This window comes from Vipera ursinii (genome assembly GCF_947247035.1).
Source record: "Vipera ursinii genome assembly, chromosome: 5".
Classification (NCBI taxonomy): Eukaryota; Metazoa; Chordata; class Lepidosauria; order Squamata; family Viperidae; genus Vipera; species Vipera ursinii.
In genome coordinates this window covers 74,600,719-74,618,706 of record NC_139518.1, presented here as the reverse complement: position 1 = coordinate 74,618,706, position 17,988 = coordinate 74,600,719, and the positions used below count along the sequence as shown (strand labels likewise).

Genomic DNA, 17,988 nt, shown 5'->3' with positions numbered 1-17,988 from the left:
GTTGCCAATGAAGCTCTTCACAAGTGTGGCATCTTTACCACCCACATCTGAAGAAACCACCCACAATATTTGTACTACAGTGGTTTTAAATGACAGTGTAGTAAAACGTAACTTAAGATGCCTCTAGCAACAGACTAAGCTGGTGTCAACTAAGAAGGTATTTATTTGTAGTTATTATTCTAAGGATATTCCAAATATTTATTCCAAATATTTTTTTCTAATGCAGCAGTACAATTTTGGGTGGTAATATATTTATTTCTTCCACATTTGATTTGAGTTTTCTGACGGGATTCATTTTCTTAGAGTAGGTAGGCTTTATGAGAAAATCAACTACCCATTAGTTATTTCTCAACAAAACTTTCTGTAGTTTTGATAGCTATGAAAATATTGTGAGAGAGATGTTTAAGCTTGCTAGGTGTTTTCAGAATGCTGATGTTAAATGGAAAGATAAGAATTGTGTCAGCTCATCGCTTTTATTGTTGTCCTAACAGAGAGGTTCATGATCATCTATAGTCCTCAGTGTCTTCAAAATTACAGTCAGGATTTAAATGAATGTATGCATTTTGTCAACTATATTGATTTTTTGAGATTCATTTCTTTTGTTTCTTTTGTCCTCTTTAAAAAAAGAGAAAGAAAATGTATAGGTTTATTGTATTAGCATACCTAATACGAGGATTGACAGGCTATGAAGAACATATCAGTCAACAACGTGCGAATCCTGAAGTTTATATGAATGTTGTAAGTTATATGATCTATAAATAATGAAGTAGAAGTGGGTCTGAAACATACTCCTGAGTAACAATATTGACCATTTGTTCTTTCCTTTATTGCAACATCAACACCATTCTTTCCCAACATTGATACCAATTAATTGATTGTGTGCCATCAAATCAGTGTTGACATTTAGCAACCACATTTTCTCCATGATGATCTGTCCATAACTGGTCCTTCAGGTTTTCCAACTGTGCACCTATTACCATTGTAACTAAGTCCATCTACTCTACTGTTGATCATCTTCTTCTCTTTCCTTCCAGCTTTCCCAGTACTCAAATCTTCTCCAAAGAGCTAGGTCTTTGTGTAATGTTGATATTACACAGGACAGAATTCCTAGTTAAGATTGCAATCAAGGTTACTGGTATAGGAAAAATTATATTACCATTAATACTATATCAACACACATATTTACATGCTTGCTGTTAAGGATCACTATTTCAGCATTGCGCATTTTAACAGAAAACAGCAGTATCCCTTCCCCAGTGAATACAAATCCAGATCTGTTTCCTGGTGGAGTCTGGTCTTTTCCATCTCTTCATCACCGTGTGTGTCTGTGTCTGTCTGTCTGTCTGTCTGTCTGTCTGTCTGTCTGTCTGTGTGTGTGTGTGTGTGTGTGTGTGTGTGTGTGTGTGTGAGAGAGAGAGAGAGAGAGAGAGAGAGAGAGAGAGAGAGAGAGAGAGAGAGATCTTGTGTTGTACATGATCCACCCGCTGATGCTTGGTTTTAGCTTTAGAAAAAAAAATCTTCAAACTTATGTACTGCAGGAATTAATTGTTTTCTTCTCCCAGAGTCAGATGATTTCTCATCAAGGCTACCCAAGTGAAGAATATAAAGTCTTGACACAGGATGGCTATTATTTGATAATAAACAGAATTCCCAGGGGAAGAAAAAACATTGCAGTCATAGGTATCTCTCTCTTTTTTTTAAGTCAAAGTCAATTTTGGATCTATCAAGCTGATATAAAATGTTTTAATAGCTATGCCAATGCAGAAAGATACATGTACATTCCCAAGATTTAACATACTAAAATGGAATCAACTTCAGCAACATCTGGGATCCAAAACATATTATTATATGTACCTCATATTAGAAAATAAGCCTCTCTTGCAATGAATGGTCAGCTCCATGCAATTTGGATATTTGGTTGGATAACTTTCTCTAGAATTCAATAATATGTGAGCAAAACTTAATAAAGTTATTAAATATAAATACTACAATAGAGATAATCCTTGAGTTACGAATGCAATAGAGCCTGCCAATTACATTCCTAACCTGAGGATTCATAGGAGTGAACCGTGTAACTTGAATGTGATCACTCACTGCTTTCAGCCAGGCATTTGCTAATCAAACTTGTGGGTTGTTAGGTGAATGAGGTGTCTCAGAATGGGGAAGGCCATGGGGGAGGCCTAGTGCTTCTGATCACCCAAGTCCTCCCCTGTCCCACTGAGATATCTCATACTTCCCCCTTCCCCCCATGCTGCTTGACCGAGTCATTTACCTTATGTAGATCTCGGTGATCAAGGGAGCTGTCTCCTCTGCAGCCTCTCTACTATGGTTTCACCTTGAGCAAAGGCTTGCTGAGGCCTGGAGGGATGAGAGATTGCATCCCTATAGGCTCAGGTCATTTTTGCAAAAAGCCTTTGCCACTAAGAACGGAGAACAAGAGTGGCGTGTGCATTCCTCCCTGGCTCCATTATCGGCAGAGGGCTTGAAGAAATGGAGGCCCAGAGGGAGAAAACATCTTGGCAGTTCTCGGCAGCAAAGGTTTTTTTGCAAAGATGGCAAAAGGCTTTGCAAACAGGGAAAGCTTCAGCACTTCAGGCCTTTTCTCTATTTGCAAAGCTTTTTGCCACAGATGAATATAACATGAATATAACCACCTATGATACTAGAAAAGGGACGCGGTGGCTCAGTGGGTTAGGACGCTGAGCTTGTCAATCAGAAGGTCGGCAGTTTGGCAGGTCGAATCCCGAGTGCCGTGTAACAGAGTGAGCGCCTGTTACTCGTCCCAGCTTCTGCCAACCTAACAGTTCGAAAGCACATAAAAATGCAAGTAGAAAAATAGGGACCACTACGGTGGGAAGGTAACAGCGCTCTGTGCACCTTTGGTGTCTAGTTATGCTGGCAACATGACCACGGAGACATCCTCGGACAAGTGCTGGCTCTTTGGCTTTGAAACAGAGATGAGCACCGGCCCCTAGAGTTGGAAACGACTAGCACGCATGTGCGGGGGAACCTTTACCTTTACCTTTATGATACTACAATAGAATAGAATAGAATAGAATAGAATAGAATAGAATAGAATAGAATAGAATAGAATAGAATAGAATAGAATAGAATAGAATAGAATAGAATAGAATAGAATAGAATAGATCTGGGAGGGATCTTGGGGGTCTTCTAGTCTAGCCCCCTGCTCGAGCAGGAGAACTATATCATCTCAGGCAGGTGGTTGTCCAGTCTCTTCTTAAAAATCTCCAGTGATGGAGCACCCATGATTTATGGGGGTGTGCTGTTCCACTGGTGGATTATCCTCACTGTCAGAAATTTCTCCTTAGTTCCAGATTGCTTCTCTCTTGGGTCAGTTTCCAACTGTTGTTTCTCATCCTTCCATTTGGTGCTTTGATGAACAATCTGGCCCCATCTGCTTTGTGGCAGCCCCTCAGATACTAGAATACTGCTATCATGTCTCCCCTATTTCTTCTTTTCCTAAAATGAGCCAGGCCCAAATCTCGTATGTTTTAATCTCCAGGCCCCTGATCATCTTCATTGCTCTTCTTTGAATTTTTCCAAACTCTCAACATCTTTTTTGTAGTGTGGTGACCAAAATTGGCTGCAGTATTCTAGGTGTGGTCTTACTAGGGCTTCATAAAGCAGTAATAGTACTTCTCGTGATCTTGATTCTATCCCTCTGTTTATACAACCCAGGATTTTGTTAGCTTTTTTGGTTGCTGCTGCACACTGCTGGCTCATAGTCAAGTGATCATCCACTAAGATCATCCCAAGGTCCCTCTCACAGTTACTGTTTTTGAGCCAGGTCTCGCCCAATCTGTATTTATGCCTTTGTTTTTTCCTGCCTAAATGTAAGACTTTGCTTTTCTACACATTGAAAGTCATTTTGTTGGATAGGGCCCATTGTTCAAGTTGGTCAAGATCTTTTTGGATCCTGAGTTTGTCTTCTGAGGTGTTGGCTACTCCTGCTCATTTGGTGTCATCTGTGAATTTGATGAGTTCCCCTTCTATTCTCCCATATAAATCATTGATGAAGATATTGAAGAGTACTGGGCCTAAGATGGAAACTTGTGGTACCCCACTGCTTGCTTCTCTCCATGTGGATGGAGTGCCACTGAGGACTACTAATTGAGTACAGTTTGTTAGCCAGTTACAGATCCATCTGGTAGTGATGTTGTCTGTCCCACCTTTTCTTAGTTTACCAAGGAGCAGGTTGTGGTCTACCTTGTCAATGAAGTCCAAGTATACTATGTCCACTGAGTTTCACTGGTCTACTAGTTTAGTCACTTTATCAAAGAATGAGATGAAATTGGTTTGGCATGATCTATTTTTGACAAACCTGTGCTGGCTACTAGTTATGAGTTTGTTTGTTTCTAGATGTTCACAGATCTGTTTTTTTAATAATCTTTTCTTGGATTTTCCCATGTATTGATGTTCAACTGATTGGTCTGTAGTTTCCTGTGTCCATTTTTTTTCCTTTCTTGAAGATGGGGACTACATCAGCCCTTTTCCAATCCTCTGGTATAAATGGTATAAATCCAGGTTTTATGGAGGATGTGATGCAATGGTTCTGAGATAACATCTGCCAGCTCTTTCAGAACTCTGGGATGTAGCTTATCAGGTCCCAGTGATTTATATTCATCAAGGTTTCTGCTTTCTCCCTGTTGCCTGTAATTTCTTTACTCTCTTCTCCCCCTCGTGGGTTGCAGAACTTGTTGTTGCTCCTCTATATCTTGGTTGCCAGTGTGCCTCTGCTCTTGCTCCAAGAATGATTTTTTTTCCCAAAGAGCAGGTACTCTGGCTTAAGTCTATGAATGTAGATTTATGTCCATTTTTGGAGGGGCTTGGCTGAGGGTTCATCTTGTGAAAAGATGTTGTGGGAACTTCTAAATCAAATGAGGATGGAAGCTGGATTATGTCCTTAGTGTTTGTCAGTTTAGGGGGCACTGTGTGATGAAGCCCTTTGTCTTTCAGTTGTTTCTCAGAGGCTGGGTCAGTCAGTGCAGTTACTCCACTCTCAGCCTGTGTGACAACACCTTTTTTTACTGTTGAGGTAAAGGCAGATTGACTCTCTTCTCCCTTTAGTGGGCCTACAGTTTCCTTGATTTTTTTTTCTTGTTGTTAATATGTTAGAAGAAGCTTTTTTGTTGTCCTTGATTTCTGTTGCTAGCCTTTGATCATTCTGAGCCTTTGCTTTCTTGACTTTATCTTTGCATGCTCTGGCTGTCTGCTGGCAATCAGCTTCTTGGATTTCTTGTTTTTCTTTCTCAGTGGTATTATACTGGAATGGGCTTTTGTGATTACATTTTTCAGGGTTTCCCATGCTTCTTGGATTGTTTTCCCCTTTAGGATTTTCATCCATAGGATCTTTCCTAGGTTCTCTCTTAGTCTGTTAAAGTCGGCTCTTTTGAAGTTTGGGACCTTGGTTGGATTGATTTCTATTGCTGTTGTTTGCATTATATTAAATTCTAGTATGACCTGGTCACATTCACTCAGGGTTCCTGTAATTTCTATTCCCTCTATCACTTCTCTGTTTGTAAGGATTAAGTCCAGTATAGCTTTACATCAAGTTCCCTCCTCCACCTTTCGAGTGACAAAGTTGTCGGTTAGGTTGGTTAGGAATCTGTTTGATCTCCCGCTCTTTGCAAAGTTTGTCTCCCAGTTGATATCTGGATAGTTGAAGTCTCCCATTACTACTGTGGTATGCTTCCTACATACATTTGTTAACTGGTTGGCAAAGAGTTTGTTTATTTCTTCTGATTGATTGGGTGGCCTGTAATATACGCCTATGGTAATGTCACTTTTTTTCTTTTATATTGACCCATATACATTCTGGAGAGAGTTTATCTTTGATCATGTTCATTTTTGCAGATATTTAGTGTTCTCTTACATATAGTGCAACTCCCCCTCCTCTTTTTATAGCCTCTGTTTGCAGAGAACAAATGTCTAAAGTACTGTGGGATCTTGTGCTACTTATCTCACATGATCTTGTGTTAGTTTAGGCCTTCATTCTCTGCCAATGCACTGAAGGCCTGAAGCACCAAAGCAGGCCAAGAAACCAAAGGCTTGCTAGGTTTTCACAAGGTGAGTATCCACAGCCCAGTGCCTGTACAGACCCAGTGTATGTGTGTGTGTGTGGGGGAGGGAATAGGCAGGGCAAGTGTTGCAGCACTTCTGTGGTTGTTCATAAGGGTGAACCACTGCCATGGTGCTGCAACATTCATAACTTTGGGACTGTGTCACAAGTACTGGGAGGGGAGGCTATGTCCTAACTCTAAATGGTCGCCTTTGAACTGTCATAATTTGAGGATTACCTGTATTATGAATGTTTAAGAAGAATGTAAGATTTGTTTAAAATGTTTTGTTGCCATGACTTGAAACCTCAACTCTGTAACATTTTATTTTTAAAAAATATAATCCACAAATCCTACAGATGGAAAGCCTGTTGTCTTTTTGCAACATGGCATATTTGGAGAAGCCAGTCACTGGGTGGAGAACATGGCCGACAACAGTCTTGGTTTTATACTTGCGGATGCAGGCTGTGATGTTTGGCTGGGAAACAGCCGAGGAACAAGCTGGTCTCAAAGGCACCAGACTTTCTCAGTGGATCAAGAGGAATTTTGGAATTTCAGGTAGTTTGAGTCATGGTTTGAAACTCTCTTCCCATATTGAGCTATATTAGTAACATGTTGCTAATGTATGGTTTTCAGGGTTGATGCTAAGGAGCTTGATTATACACACACACACACGTATGTATGTATGTATGTATGTATGTATGTATGTATGTATGATGTGCAAGCTTGTGTGCTTGTGCAGCTCCAGTTAGGCGAGCAACAGGCATGCACTCCTACCAATAGTGCAAATGGAGCACATGCATGCTCTCGCCCAACCACTGGTTCCGAAAGGTTCAAGACACAATAATGGGCTGCAGCCTGTGAGTTGGGGAACCCTGGGCTAAGGGAGAGTCACTGAAGCAAAGTCACCCTGCCAGATTTCCTGCCTATTTCCTAAGGCAGAAATAAAATTCTCAGTCTCCTGGTTTCTAGCCTGGTGCCTTAACCACTAGATCACACTGGCTCCCCAACACAAAGATTAACCAATTCCAGGTGACTGTGGACCCAAAGGGCTTCCCGAGGGAGCTTACAGTTTTTCTCGAGGGTCTGCTGAGCTATTGCAATCCAACTGAGCACAAGTAATAATCCATATTAGAGATTGCATCATGGCAATAAGGCCAGTGAAGTGCTCTTTTTTTTCTTGCCTTTTTTTTTTGCATCTGCTGGTAGCTGCCCAATGACCCTATTCAGAGTGATCTGGTCTTTGCTAGGACTGAAGAATCATCTCCAGGTCCACTGCGAGGAATAGTCTTGCTATATGACAGATAACTCTGGTTGGACTCCGATCGATCAGTTCCAGACGAAGTCTTAAGGCAAAATCTTGTATGGTTGCCTGAAGCATGTTTGACCCTGTGACTCACTAAAAGGGAGTCTGCTAGCTTGACCACATGCTTGTTAGATCCAGCTCCTTCCTGGATGGTGAAAACTGCATGAGAGTTAATTTATGGTTGGGTCCATTTGAGGGTGTCAGCCTCTTTCACGGAAGGGGTGATTCAATTAGCCTCAAAAGAAGTGAAGATGGATCCATGTCTCAAGAAGTGATTGCTGAATCCAGTGGTTGCCAGTATTCTCATTTTAAGGAAAGTGATGAAAACCGAGAACCCTGAAAAAAGCAGATTGTTTGGGCCATTTTAATTGGATTTTAGGTTGAGGTTAAGTATGAAGATGGCATTTGTCATGCTTGTTGATAAGCTGAGGCTAATTTGGGTAAGGATTATGCTCCTTATTCTCTCAGTGGCTTTTGACACTATAAATTATGGTGTCCTTCTGGACTGGCTTTGAGAGTTAGGGGTGGAAGGCAGCTTTTACTGAAATGTTTGGAAACACGGTAAGTGAAATTTATTTACTTATTTATTAACAATTACAATTTTTACTATTTCATTTCAGTTTCCATGAAATGGCCATGTATGATCTTCCAGCAACAATAAACTTTATTTTGAAGAAAACTAAAAAGAAACAATTGTATTATGTTGGTTATTCTCAAGGCGCTACTATTGGTATGATGAAATGAAAAACCCTTTTCTCTTTCTCTCTTTTATTCCCCTCTTTCTCTTTCTCCTTTTCTGTCTCTGTCTATCTCTTGGTGATAATGTAAAAGTTCTTGCATATTATCACAAGAAACAACATCTACAATCTTATCTGGTAATATTTAAAAATAGCCTGAAAACAAAATAAATCCAGTTTCTCTCTCTCTCTCTCTCTCTCTCTCTCTCTCTCTCTCTCTCTCTCTCTCTCTCTCTCTCTCTCTCTCTCTCTCTCTCTCTCTCTCTCTCTCTCTCTCCCTCCCTCCCTCCCTCCCTCCCTCTCCCTCTCCCTCTCCCTCTCCCTCTCCCTCTCCCTCTCCCTCTCCCTCTCCCTCTTAAAGTTACTTAGGACAATGATGGCAGTCTGGAGTTGAAGGAACATATGGACTACTTCACAATTCCACAGGGACCTTCCAAACCTAATTATGAGCGATTTATTCAGATGGTTGATTAGGGTAATCTGTTGTTTTCCCAACAGCCTGTTAAGTTAGGTTGTCAAGAAAGATGAATTAAAATGGAAACAGGGATAGACTAGAGCTGCATTTCCATTGGAATAATATATTCTGAGAGACTATATCTCAATAACATATTGAGATATGACAATACTGGCTTTCCTTCCTCCCTCCTCCATTTTATTTTTTTCCAATACTCTCTTTCCTTTATTTTTCTTCATACTTTCTTGGGATTAGACCTTTTTTAATCAGAGGACTGAAACCTACAACTTCCAGAGACCTTTCAAAATGAATCTGAATACAACATGAAATTAGGCCAATGGTTACTAATAGATTCTACTTAGCTGTAAATGACCATTTTTTTTCCTTGTTTTTTTCTCTTAGGCTTCATAGCATTTTCAGCCATGCCAGAACTGTCCCATAAAATCAAAATGTTCTTTGCCTTAGCTCCTGTGATCTACGTTAAACATGTCCCAAATCTTCTATTGAGATTCTTGGCCTCACTTCCTCAACATTCATTCAAGGTATTAATTCATTGATCATTCTTTTATGACTGATGGAACTGAAAAAGGAAAGATGACAAAAAAAAAATTAAGACATTCCCAAATTGCTGTCGCCATGGTTCAAACTGCCACATACCAATAAGAATTAGGGTAGGCACCTATCATTTTTATTGTATTATTTTGCACAAAACACAAAGATGAATACAGTATTTAGCCACGCTAGATATAGGCTCATATTTTGTGAACTTTGTATAGGCATTCATTCAACTAACAGCGCAACAAATCATTAGTCAACTGACACATTTTGATCGTTCTTTGTTCCAATGTACAGGTGAAACTCCAAAAATTAGAATATCGTGCAAAAGTTCATTTATTTCAGTAATGCAACTTAAAAGGGGAAACTAATATATGAGATAGACTCATTACATGCAAAGCAAGATAGTTCAAGCCGTGATTTGTCATAATTGTGATGATTATGGCGTACAGCTCATGAAAACCCCAAATCCACAATCTCAGAAAATTAGAAGATTACGTGCAATCAATAAAACAAGGAGTGTACATAGAACAATATCGTACCTCTGAAAAGTATAAGCATGCATATGTACTCAGTACTTGGTTTGGGCCCCTTTTGCAGCAATTACTGGCCCAATGCGGCGTGGCATGGAAGCTGTCAGCCTGTGGCACTGCTGAGGTGTCATGGAAGACCAGGATGCTTCAATAGCGGCCTTCAGCTCTTCTGCATTGTTCGGTCTCATGTCTCTCATCTTTCTCTTGGCAATGCCCCATAGATTCTCTATGGGGTTCAGGTCAGGCGAGTTTGCTGACCAATCAAGCACAGTAATCCCACGGTCATTGAACCAGGTTTTGGTGCTTTTGGCAGTGTGGGCAGGTGCCAAGTCCTGCTGGAAAATGAAGTCAGCATCTCCATAAAGCTCGTCTGCGGAAGGAAGCATGAAGTGCTCCAAAATCTCCTGGTAGATGGCTGCGTTGACCCTGGACTTAATGAAGCACAGTGGACCAACACCAGCAGATGACATGGCTCCCCAAATCAACACAGACTGTGGAAACTTCACACTGGACTTAAAGCATCTTGCAGTGTGTGCCTCTCCATGCTTCCTCCAGACTCTGGGTCCTTGGTTTCCAAATAAGATGCAAAAGTTGCTCTCATCAGAAAAGAGGACTTTGGACCACTGAGCAACAGACCAAGTCTGTTTTTATTTAGCCCAGGTAAGATGCTTCTGACGTTGTTTGTTGTTCAGGAGCGGCTTGACAAGAGGAATACGACATTTGAAGCCCATGTCCAGGATCCGTCTGTGTGTGGTGGCTCTTGATGCACTGACTCCAGCCTCAGTCCACTCCTTGTTAAAGTCCCCAACACTTTTGAATGGCCTTTTCCTGACAATCCTCTCCAGGCTGCGGTCATCCCTGCTGCTTGTGCACCTTTTTCTTCCACACTTTTTCCTTCTACATAACTTTCTATTAATGTGCTTTGATACAGCACTTTGGGAACATCCAACTTCTTTTGCAATTACCTTTTGAGGCTTTCCCTCCTTATGGAGGATGTCAATGATGGTTTTCTGCACAACTGTCAGGTCAGCAGTCTTCCCCATGATTGTGATTCCTACTGAACCAGACTGAGAGACCATTTAAAGGCTCAGGAACCCTTTGCAGGTGTTATGGCTTAATTAGCTGATTAGAGTGGGACACTTTGAGCCTAGAATATTGCACCTTTTCACAATATTCTAATTTTCTGAGATTGTGGATTTGGGGTTTTCATGAGCTGTACACCATAATCATCACAATTATGACAAATCACAGCTTGAACTATCTTGCTTTGAATGTAATGAGTCTATCTCATATATTAGTTTCCCCTTTTAAGTTGCATTACTGAAATAAATGAACTTTTGCACGATATTCTCATTTTTCGAGTTTCACCTGTATTGTAAATTTATTCTGTACTGAATAAATATACATTTGAAATAGGAAGAGTGCTTTAAATTTACTAAGAATTATTGTTGTTGTTAGCTGCAAAGTTGTGTCCGACTCATCGTGACCCTATGGACAACATTCCTCCAGGCCTTCCTGTCCTCTACCATCTTCTGGAGTCCATTTAAGCTCACGCCTACTGCTTCAGTGACTCCATCCAGCCACCTCATTCTCTGTCGTCCCCTTCTTCTATTGCCCTCAATCTTTCCCAGCATTAGGCTCCTCTCCAGTGAGTCCTTCCTTCTCATTTGGTGGCCAAAGTATTTGAGTTTTAGCTTCAGGATCTGGCCCTCTAAGGAGCAGTCAGAGTTGATCTCCTCTAGGACCGACTGGTTTGATCGCCTTGCAGTCCAAGGGACTCGCAGGAGTCTTCAGCACCATAGTTCAAAGGCCTCAATTCTTCAGCGTTCAGCCTTTTTTATGGTCCAGCTTTCACTGCCATACATTGCAACTGGGAAGACCATAGCCTTGACTATACGCACTTTTGTTGACAGGGTGATGTCTCTGCTTTTTAGTGTGCTGTCTAGATTTGCCATGGCTTTCCTCCCCAGGAGCAAGCGTCTTTTAATTTCTTGGCTACAGTCCCCATCTGCGGTGATCTTGGAGCCCAGGAAAATAAAATCTGTCACTACCTCCATTTTCCCCCCATCTATTTGCCAGGAATTGAGAGGGCCGGATGCCATGATCTTGGTTTTCTTAATGTTAAGTTTCAACCCAACTTTTGCACTCTCCTTGTTCACTCACAACAAGAGGCTCTTTAGTTCCTCTTCACTTTCTGCCATTAGAGTGGTATCATCTGCATATCTTAGGTTGTTGATATTTCTTCCAGCAATCTTAATTCCAACTTTTGATTCATCTAACCCTGCCTTTCTCATGATGTGCTCTGCATATACATTAAATAGGCAGGGTGACAGTATACAGCCTTGCCAGACTCCTTTCCCAATTTTGAACCAATCAATGGTTCCGTGTCCAGTTCTCACTGTTGCTTCTTGACCCGCATATAGGTTTCTCAAGAGACAAATAAGATGGTCTGGTACTCACATCTCTTTAAGAACTTGCCACAGTTTGTTGTGATCCATACAATCAAAGGCTTTAGCATAGTCAATGAAGCAGAAGTAGATGTTTTTCTGGAACTCCATAGCTTTCTCCATGATCCAGTGTATGTTGGCAATTTGATCTCTAGTTCCTTTGCCTCTTTGAAATCCTGCCTGTACTTCTGGTAGTTCTCGATCCACATACTGCTGGAGTCTAGCTTGTAGGATTTTAAGCATAACTTCACTAGGATGTGAAATGAGTGCAATGGTGCGATAGTTTGAACATTCTTTGGCACTGCCTTTCTTTGGAATTGGAATATAAACTGATCTTTTCCCATCTTGTGGCCACTGTTGAATTTTCCAAATTTGCTGGCAAATTGAGTGTAGCAATTTTACTGCATCGTCTTTTAAGATTTTGAATAGCTCAGCTGGAATAATGTCACCTCCACTAGCTTTTTTGTTGCTCAGCTTTCCTAAGGCCCACTTCACATTCTAGGATGTCTAGCTCGAGGTCAGTGACCACCTCATTGTGATTATCAGGGACATTAAGCTCATTCTTGTATAGTTCCTCTGTGTAATTTTGCCACCTCTTCTTAATCTCTTCTGCCTCTGTTAGGTCCCTGCCATTTTGGTCCTTTATCATGCCCATTTTTGTATGAAACGTTCCCTTCATCTCTCCAATTTTCTTGAATAGGTCTCTGGTCCCCCTTATTCTATTGTTTTCTTCTATTTCTTTGCATTGTTCATTTAAGAAGGCACTCTTATCTCTTCTAGCTATTCTCTGGAATTCTGCATTCAATTGGGTGTATCTTTCTTTTTCTCCCTTGCCTTTCACTTCCCTCCTGTCCTCAGCTATTTGCAAAGCTTCCTCAGACAGCCACTTTGCTTTCTTGCATTTCTTTTTCTTTGGGATGGTTTTAGTTGCTACCTCTTGTACAATGTTGCGAACCTCCATCCATAGTTCTTCAGGCACTATCAGATCTAATTCCTTAAATCTATTTGTCACCTCTACTGTATATTCATCAGGGATATGATTTAGTTCATACCTGAGTGGCCTAGTCCTTTTCCCTACTTTCTTCAGTTTAAGTCTAAATTTTGCAACGAGAAGCTCATGGTCTGAGCCAGAGTCAGCTCCTGGTCTTGTATTTATGGACTGTACAGAGCTTCTCCATCTTTGGCTGCAGAGCACATAGTCAATCTGATTTCTGTGTTAACCGTCTGGTGATGTCCACATATAAATTATACTGATATCTGAAAAAGTGCAGTTGCTCAATTTTTTTCTGGTTATGGCTTTCTAATTTTCTTCAATAAATATGATATCTTCTAGGGTATCAGATTTTTTTTTAAAATGGGATTATTAAAATGGGGTTGCATTAACAGAAGTGTGGGATCACATGAAGTATTAGTACCACTTTATAAAGCTTTAGTAAGACCACACTAGAACACTGCGTCCAGTTTTGATCACCACGATATAAAAAAGATGTTGATGGAGTGCAGAAAGGAACATCAAAAATGATTAGGGCGCTGGAGTCTACAACATATGAAGAACAGTTGCAGGAATTGGGTTTGTCTAGTTTAATGAAAGGAAGGAAGGCTAACATTGATGGCAATGTTCCAATATTTGAGTGGTTGCCACAAAGAAGAAGCAGTCAAACTATTCTCCAAAGTACCAGAAAGCAAGACAAGAAAGAATGGATAGAAACTAATCAAAGAGAAAAGCAGCTTAAAACTAATAAGAAATTTCCTAAAGTGAGAACAATTAACCAGGGAAATGGCTTGCCTTCAGATGTTGTGGGTGCTCCATTACTGGAGGCTTTTAAAAAGAGACTGGACAACCACTTGTCTGGAATGGTATAGAGCACGGGTGTCAAATGTGCTGCGTCATGTGACATGTCACGATGTTTCACAACTTTTTTCACATTGCCAGAGCTGGGGTGGGCACAGCCTCTACATGACACATCCAGCCCGCAGGCTGGCAGTTTGACACCCCTGGTATAGGGTCTCCTGCTTGTGCAGGGGGTTGGACTAGAAGACCTCCAAGGTTCCTTCCAACTCTGTTATTCTGTTATCTGGGCAATTCCAATCCCATTCAAGTGGATGAAGCCTGCCACTTTGGGGAGATATGGAGCATCATGGGCAAAATCTGAAACATCTCCAGGTTCTACAAGAGTATAGAGGAAGGAAGGAAGGAAGGAAGGAAGGAAGGAAGGAAGGAAGGAAGGAAGGAAGGAAGGAAGGAAGGAAGGAAGGAAGGAAGGGTTGGAAATCTTTCTTCCAGGATGAAGAAAAAAACTGAGAAAAAGCTGATTTCATGCTTCATGAAGTATTCAAGTCTGTTACTCCCAGTCCAGGACCTTTAACTGCTGCACTGACCTAGCTCTTGTATGCAATTGCATGTTGTAATATATAGTCAATGAAATTTTTCAATAAGTTAAATGTTGCTGGCTCAAAAGTCAGTAGGAACCAGATGAGCTTAGCGTGACTTACAAATCATCATCATCATCATCATCTATGCTTAATTTACTTCTTATTTTTACAGCAAATATTAGGTGACAAAGATTTTATATTTACCCACAAGCCTATGAAAGACTTCATGAAGAACTTATGCACAACTGAATTTATGCATCAATTATGTTCACATCTCATTTTCTTACCTGGTACTTATAATGTAACAAATCTAAACATGGTAAGTCTTCCTGTGAAATATATTTCTCTGAATGGTGTATTGGGTTGTGTCTCTCTAAATTTTACAAAGGTTTCATCATCAAGGCAAAAAGTAAGCTTTCAAAGAATGGAATCCTTTGCTTCCTACACCCACCGTCTTTTCAAATGCTACACCTTTTTTAAAAAAAATTGAGAATATTTTAGGGAAAAGACAACAGAAATAATTTGTGTAGGCCCCACAAAGGAGCCCATCCATCTATGGATGTGTATTCGCATTAATCAGATGGCTCATAGATTTCATTCTATCAGTAAAACTGGCCTGTAGAATATAATCCCCAAAGTAACTTTAGCAGTTCAGTATTTTGGCTACAATGTACAGTTTGGGTACAATGAAAAAAAAGATGGGAAGCTCAGAATAGCCCCTTCTGAAACTCCTCAAGCTGGCTCAGTCCTTCATTCCTTAAAGGCTACTTAATTTCCAATAGGACTAACTTTCCCAGTTTTTGACATTACTAGGATATGGTGCTATTTTAGTTAACTAGTCCAGTTTTTGAACTGCTAGCTGAAATGGCTGAGAAGTGAGGTGTTTTAGTTAAAAACCACTGCAGTTTATAACAGCCAGGATACAGCATTGTACTAGGAGCTCAAATCTATGGAAAATAATAGTGAATAACTTTTGTTCTGCTTTTTTCTGACTTCACTGGAGAAGGAACCATGAAGACAATATAGATCAAGGACATGCTAACAATTGAAATCCTTCCTCTCCCACCCACTCCCAGTTACACATTCATGATAGTGATCTAACCCCATGAATCATAAAGATAAAATAACAATAGCTAATAATGAAGTCCTTTGTGAATGGTAAGCCAAAATAAGATAATGTACATTGGACTGGAAGCATAATATTGAATTGTACTGTGCATTTTATAAATATTTCCCTACTCATGCATTCAGCCAGGAAATGGTCATTTTATGAAGCAATCAGCAAAGTTTATGATGTGTCTAATGTGTCTTTTAGTTCTAAATGAAATCTTTCTGGCAAATCAACATAGCAGCCAAAATTCTAGAATGCTGTATTCTTGATTTATTCATGTGCAACAATATCCAGACATTTCTGACCCCTGAAAAGCCACAAACAAATGTGATTAATTTCAAAGCTGAAACTATTTCAGCCAAGATCTTAGCATTCCAGGTAAGGTGGATCATAACCTGAAACCTTACCTACAGTAGCTTATGGGGGTTGATACACTTTCTTATTTTAAACACCAAAACCAGTGGGCAATCTGGAGGAGTTTCATTGTCGGGTGTGAGACAAAGTGGGCCTTTGATTGAGATTTATGCAAGTGTAAAGTGAGCTTCTGTGTTTTTATGGCACAGTCACACAATATCACACTTACTTATAGAGTTCTCAGTACAAATTGCCATCATAACCCAAGGATTACCTAAGGTGATGACAAAACCTATTACTCTGCTAAAGGTAGGATGTTATATCTTCTTTGAAAAATGAGCAATGCAAGTAAATATTTTCTTTCACCAGTTGTCTGATTTCTTTTAAAAAAAATCCACTGACTTATCAAATCTCTACAGAGCCGAATTGATGTATATGCAGCTCACTATCCAGATACAACATCAGTTAAAACCGTCTTACATTGGAAACAGGTACATTGTCTTTAATAACTTTGGTTAGATTGTATGCCATTTTAACCATCAAGGTCACCTGAGACCTCAGGGTGCCTCCGGTCAGGGAATGTCGACTGGTGGCCCCCAGGGGGAGGGCCTTCTCTGTGGGTGCTCTGGCATCATGGAACCAACTGCCGGTTGAGCTCCGGATGGCATCGGACCTCCGATCCTTCCGTCGCGGGTTGAAGACCCACTTGTTTGAGTTAGCTGGTCTGGCCTGATGGGGAATATGGGTTTTTAATTGGTTTTTATTACATTATTGCTGTATTTTAATTGGGCATGGTTTAATTCTCTTTTAATTTTTGTATAGCTATTTATATATGCCCTGTGAACCTCCCTGAGTCCCTAGGGAGAAGGGCGGCATAGAAATCAAATAAATGAAATGAAATGAAATGAAATGATATGACATTGGCTCTGATGTTGATAATTTCCAGGATTGTCTAGGTTGTCTGTCCCAACCTCACATTTTCTGGATGTACTAATCTACAAATATTATTCAAAGTTTTATGAGATTTATGGTACAATGCCTTAGAAGAGCACCAGACTTTGAAAGTGTATCATATTAAAGAATGTTATGTCTGCATTATTCACTTAATTTTTTAAAAATAATATTTTATTAATTTTACATTTGAGTATTTAAAAAGCAACGTGGTGACTGGTTAATCAATAATTCAATAACAAAGTCTTTAGTGCAAATCTCAAGTTATAACATCAAGGTCTTCAGCTAGAAGTATTTAAAATATAGTTCTATTTATAAAGACCAAGGCTGCAAGCTGTAGTTCTATTTATTAAGGTCAATCTTTTTTTTCCTTACAAGTGCTCAACACCTTCTCTTGATTTCAATAAATATTTTATTGTTTTACCTAAAGCACATTTACCTTTTCTCTGAAGTTTCTTAGATCACAAATGAGAAATAACAGTTCTTTAGATCCCAGTCCCAATATTAAAATATATATCATTGTATTTCTGTATTTCTTCTTTTTCCTGTTAGGTCTTGTTCTTTGGATTTGCTATAATCATAATCATAGATATGGGGATATACTGTATATAGTATCTAATGCTTTCTCTGATGCTTTTGATAGATGCTGAATACAGAAAAGTTCCACTATTTTGATTATGGGGACAAAAATCAGATGATATATAAACAGGTAAGTAGGAAAGCTTTTGGAAAATAATTACAATGGCTTAAAATAATTAGATTATTATATCAAGAACCTGTATTATAATAGACTTTGAGTTAAAACATACCGGTACCTCAAATATGTTAATTAAAATCCAACACCATGGGTATAGTTTTTAATTTTGACATGGCTATACCCATTTTTTTTAAAAAAAGATTCTTTGATTATGTAAAGGTACTTTGTTTATATAAAGGTGCTTTGCTTAGGTAAAGGTATTTTGATTTATGACTTTGATTTATATTTTCCTTCTTAGGAAATATTTTCACTGTGTCCATTACTATTGTTGCTCTTCCTCAATTAAAAGGAATGCACACATAGAGCTATGCATGAATATAACCAGCTATGATA

General features: G+C 39.7%; 1 protein-coding gene across 1 annotated transcript in view; it reads left to right on the top strand.

The window, feature by feature from the left end:
• The window catches only part of LOC310640811 (lipase member M-like), a gene marked incomplete at both ends in the record, with an annotated part of 74,623 nt that overhangs the window by 30,064 nt on the left and 26,571 nt on the right, over window positions 1-17,988 (top strand). Inside the window, 8 exons of the mRNA XM_083363327.1 lie at window positions 628-738; window positions 1,563-1,680; window positions 6,437-6,635; window positions 8,004-8,113; window positions 8,977-9,116; window positions 14,655-14,801; window positions 16,367-16,438; window positions 17,542-17,607. Of these exons, the coding sequence (XP_083219453.1) occupies window positions 628-738; window positions 1,563-1,680; window positions 6,437-6,635; window positions 8,004-8,113; window positions 8,977-9,116; window positions 14,655-14,801; window positions 16,367-16,438; window positions 17,542-17,607 (963 nt within the window). The remainder of the gene's footprint in view (window positions 1-627; window positions 739-1,562; window positions 1,681-6,436; window positions 6,636-8,003; window positions 8,114-8,976; window positions 9,117-14,654; window positions 14,802-16,366; window positions 16,439-17,541; window positions 17,608-17,988) is intronic.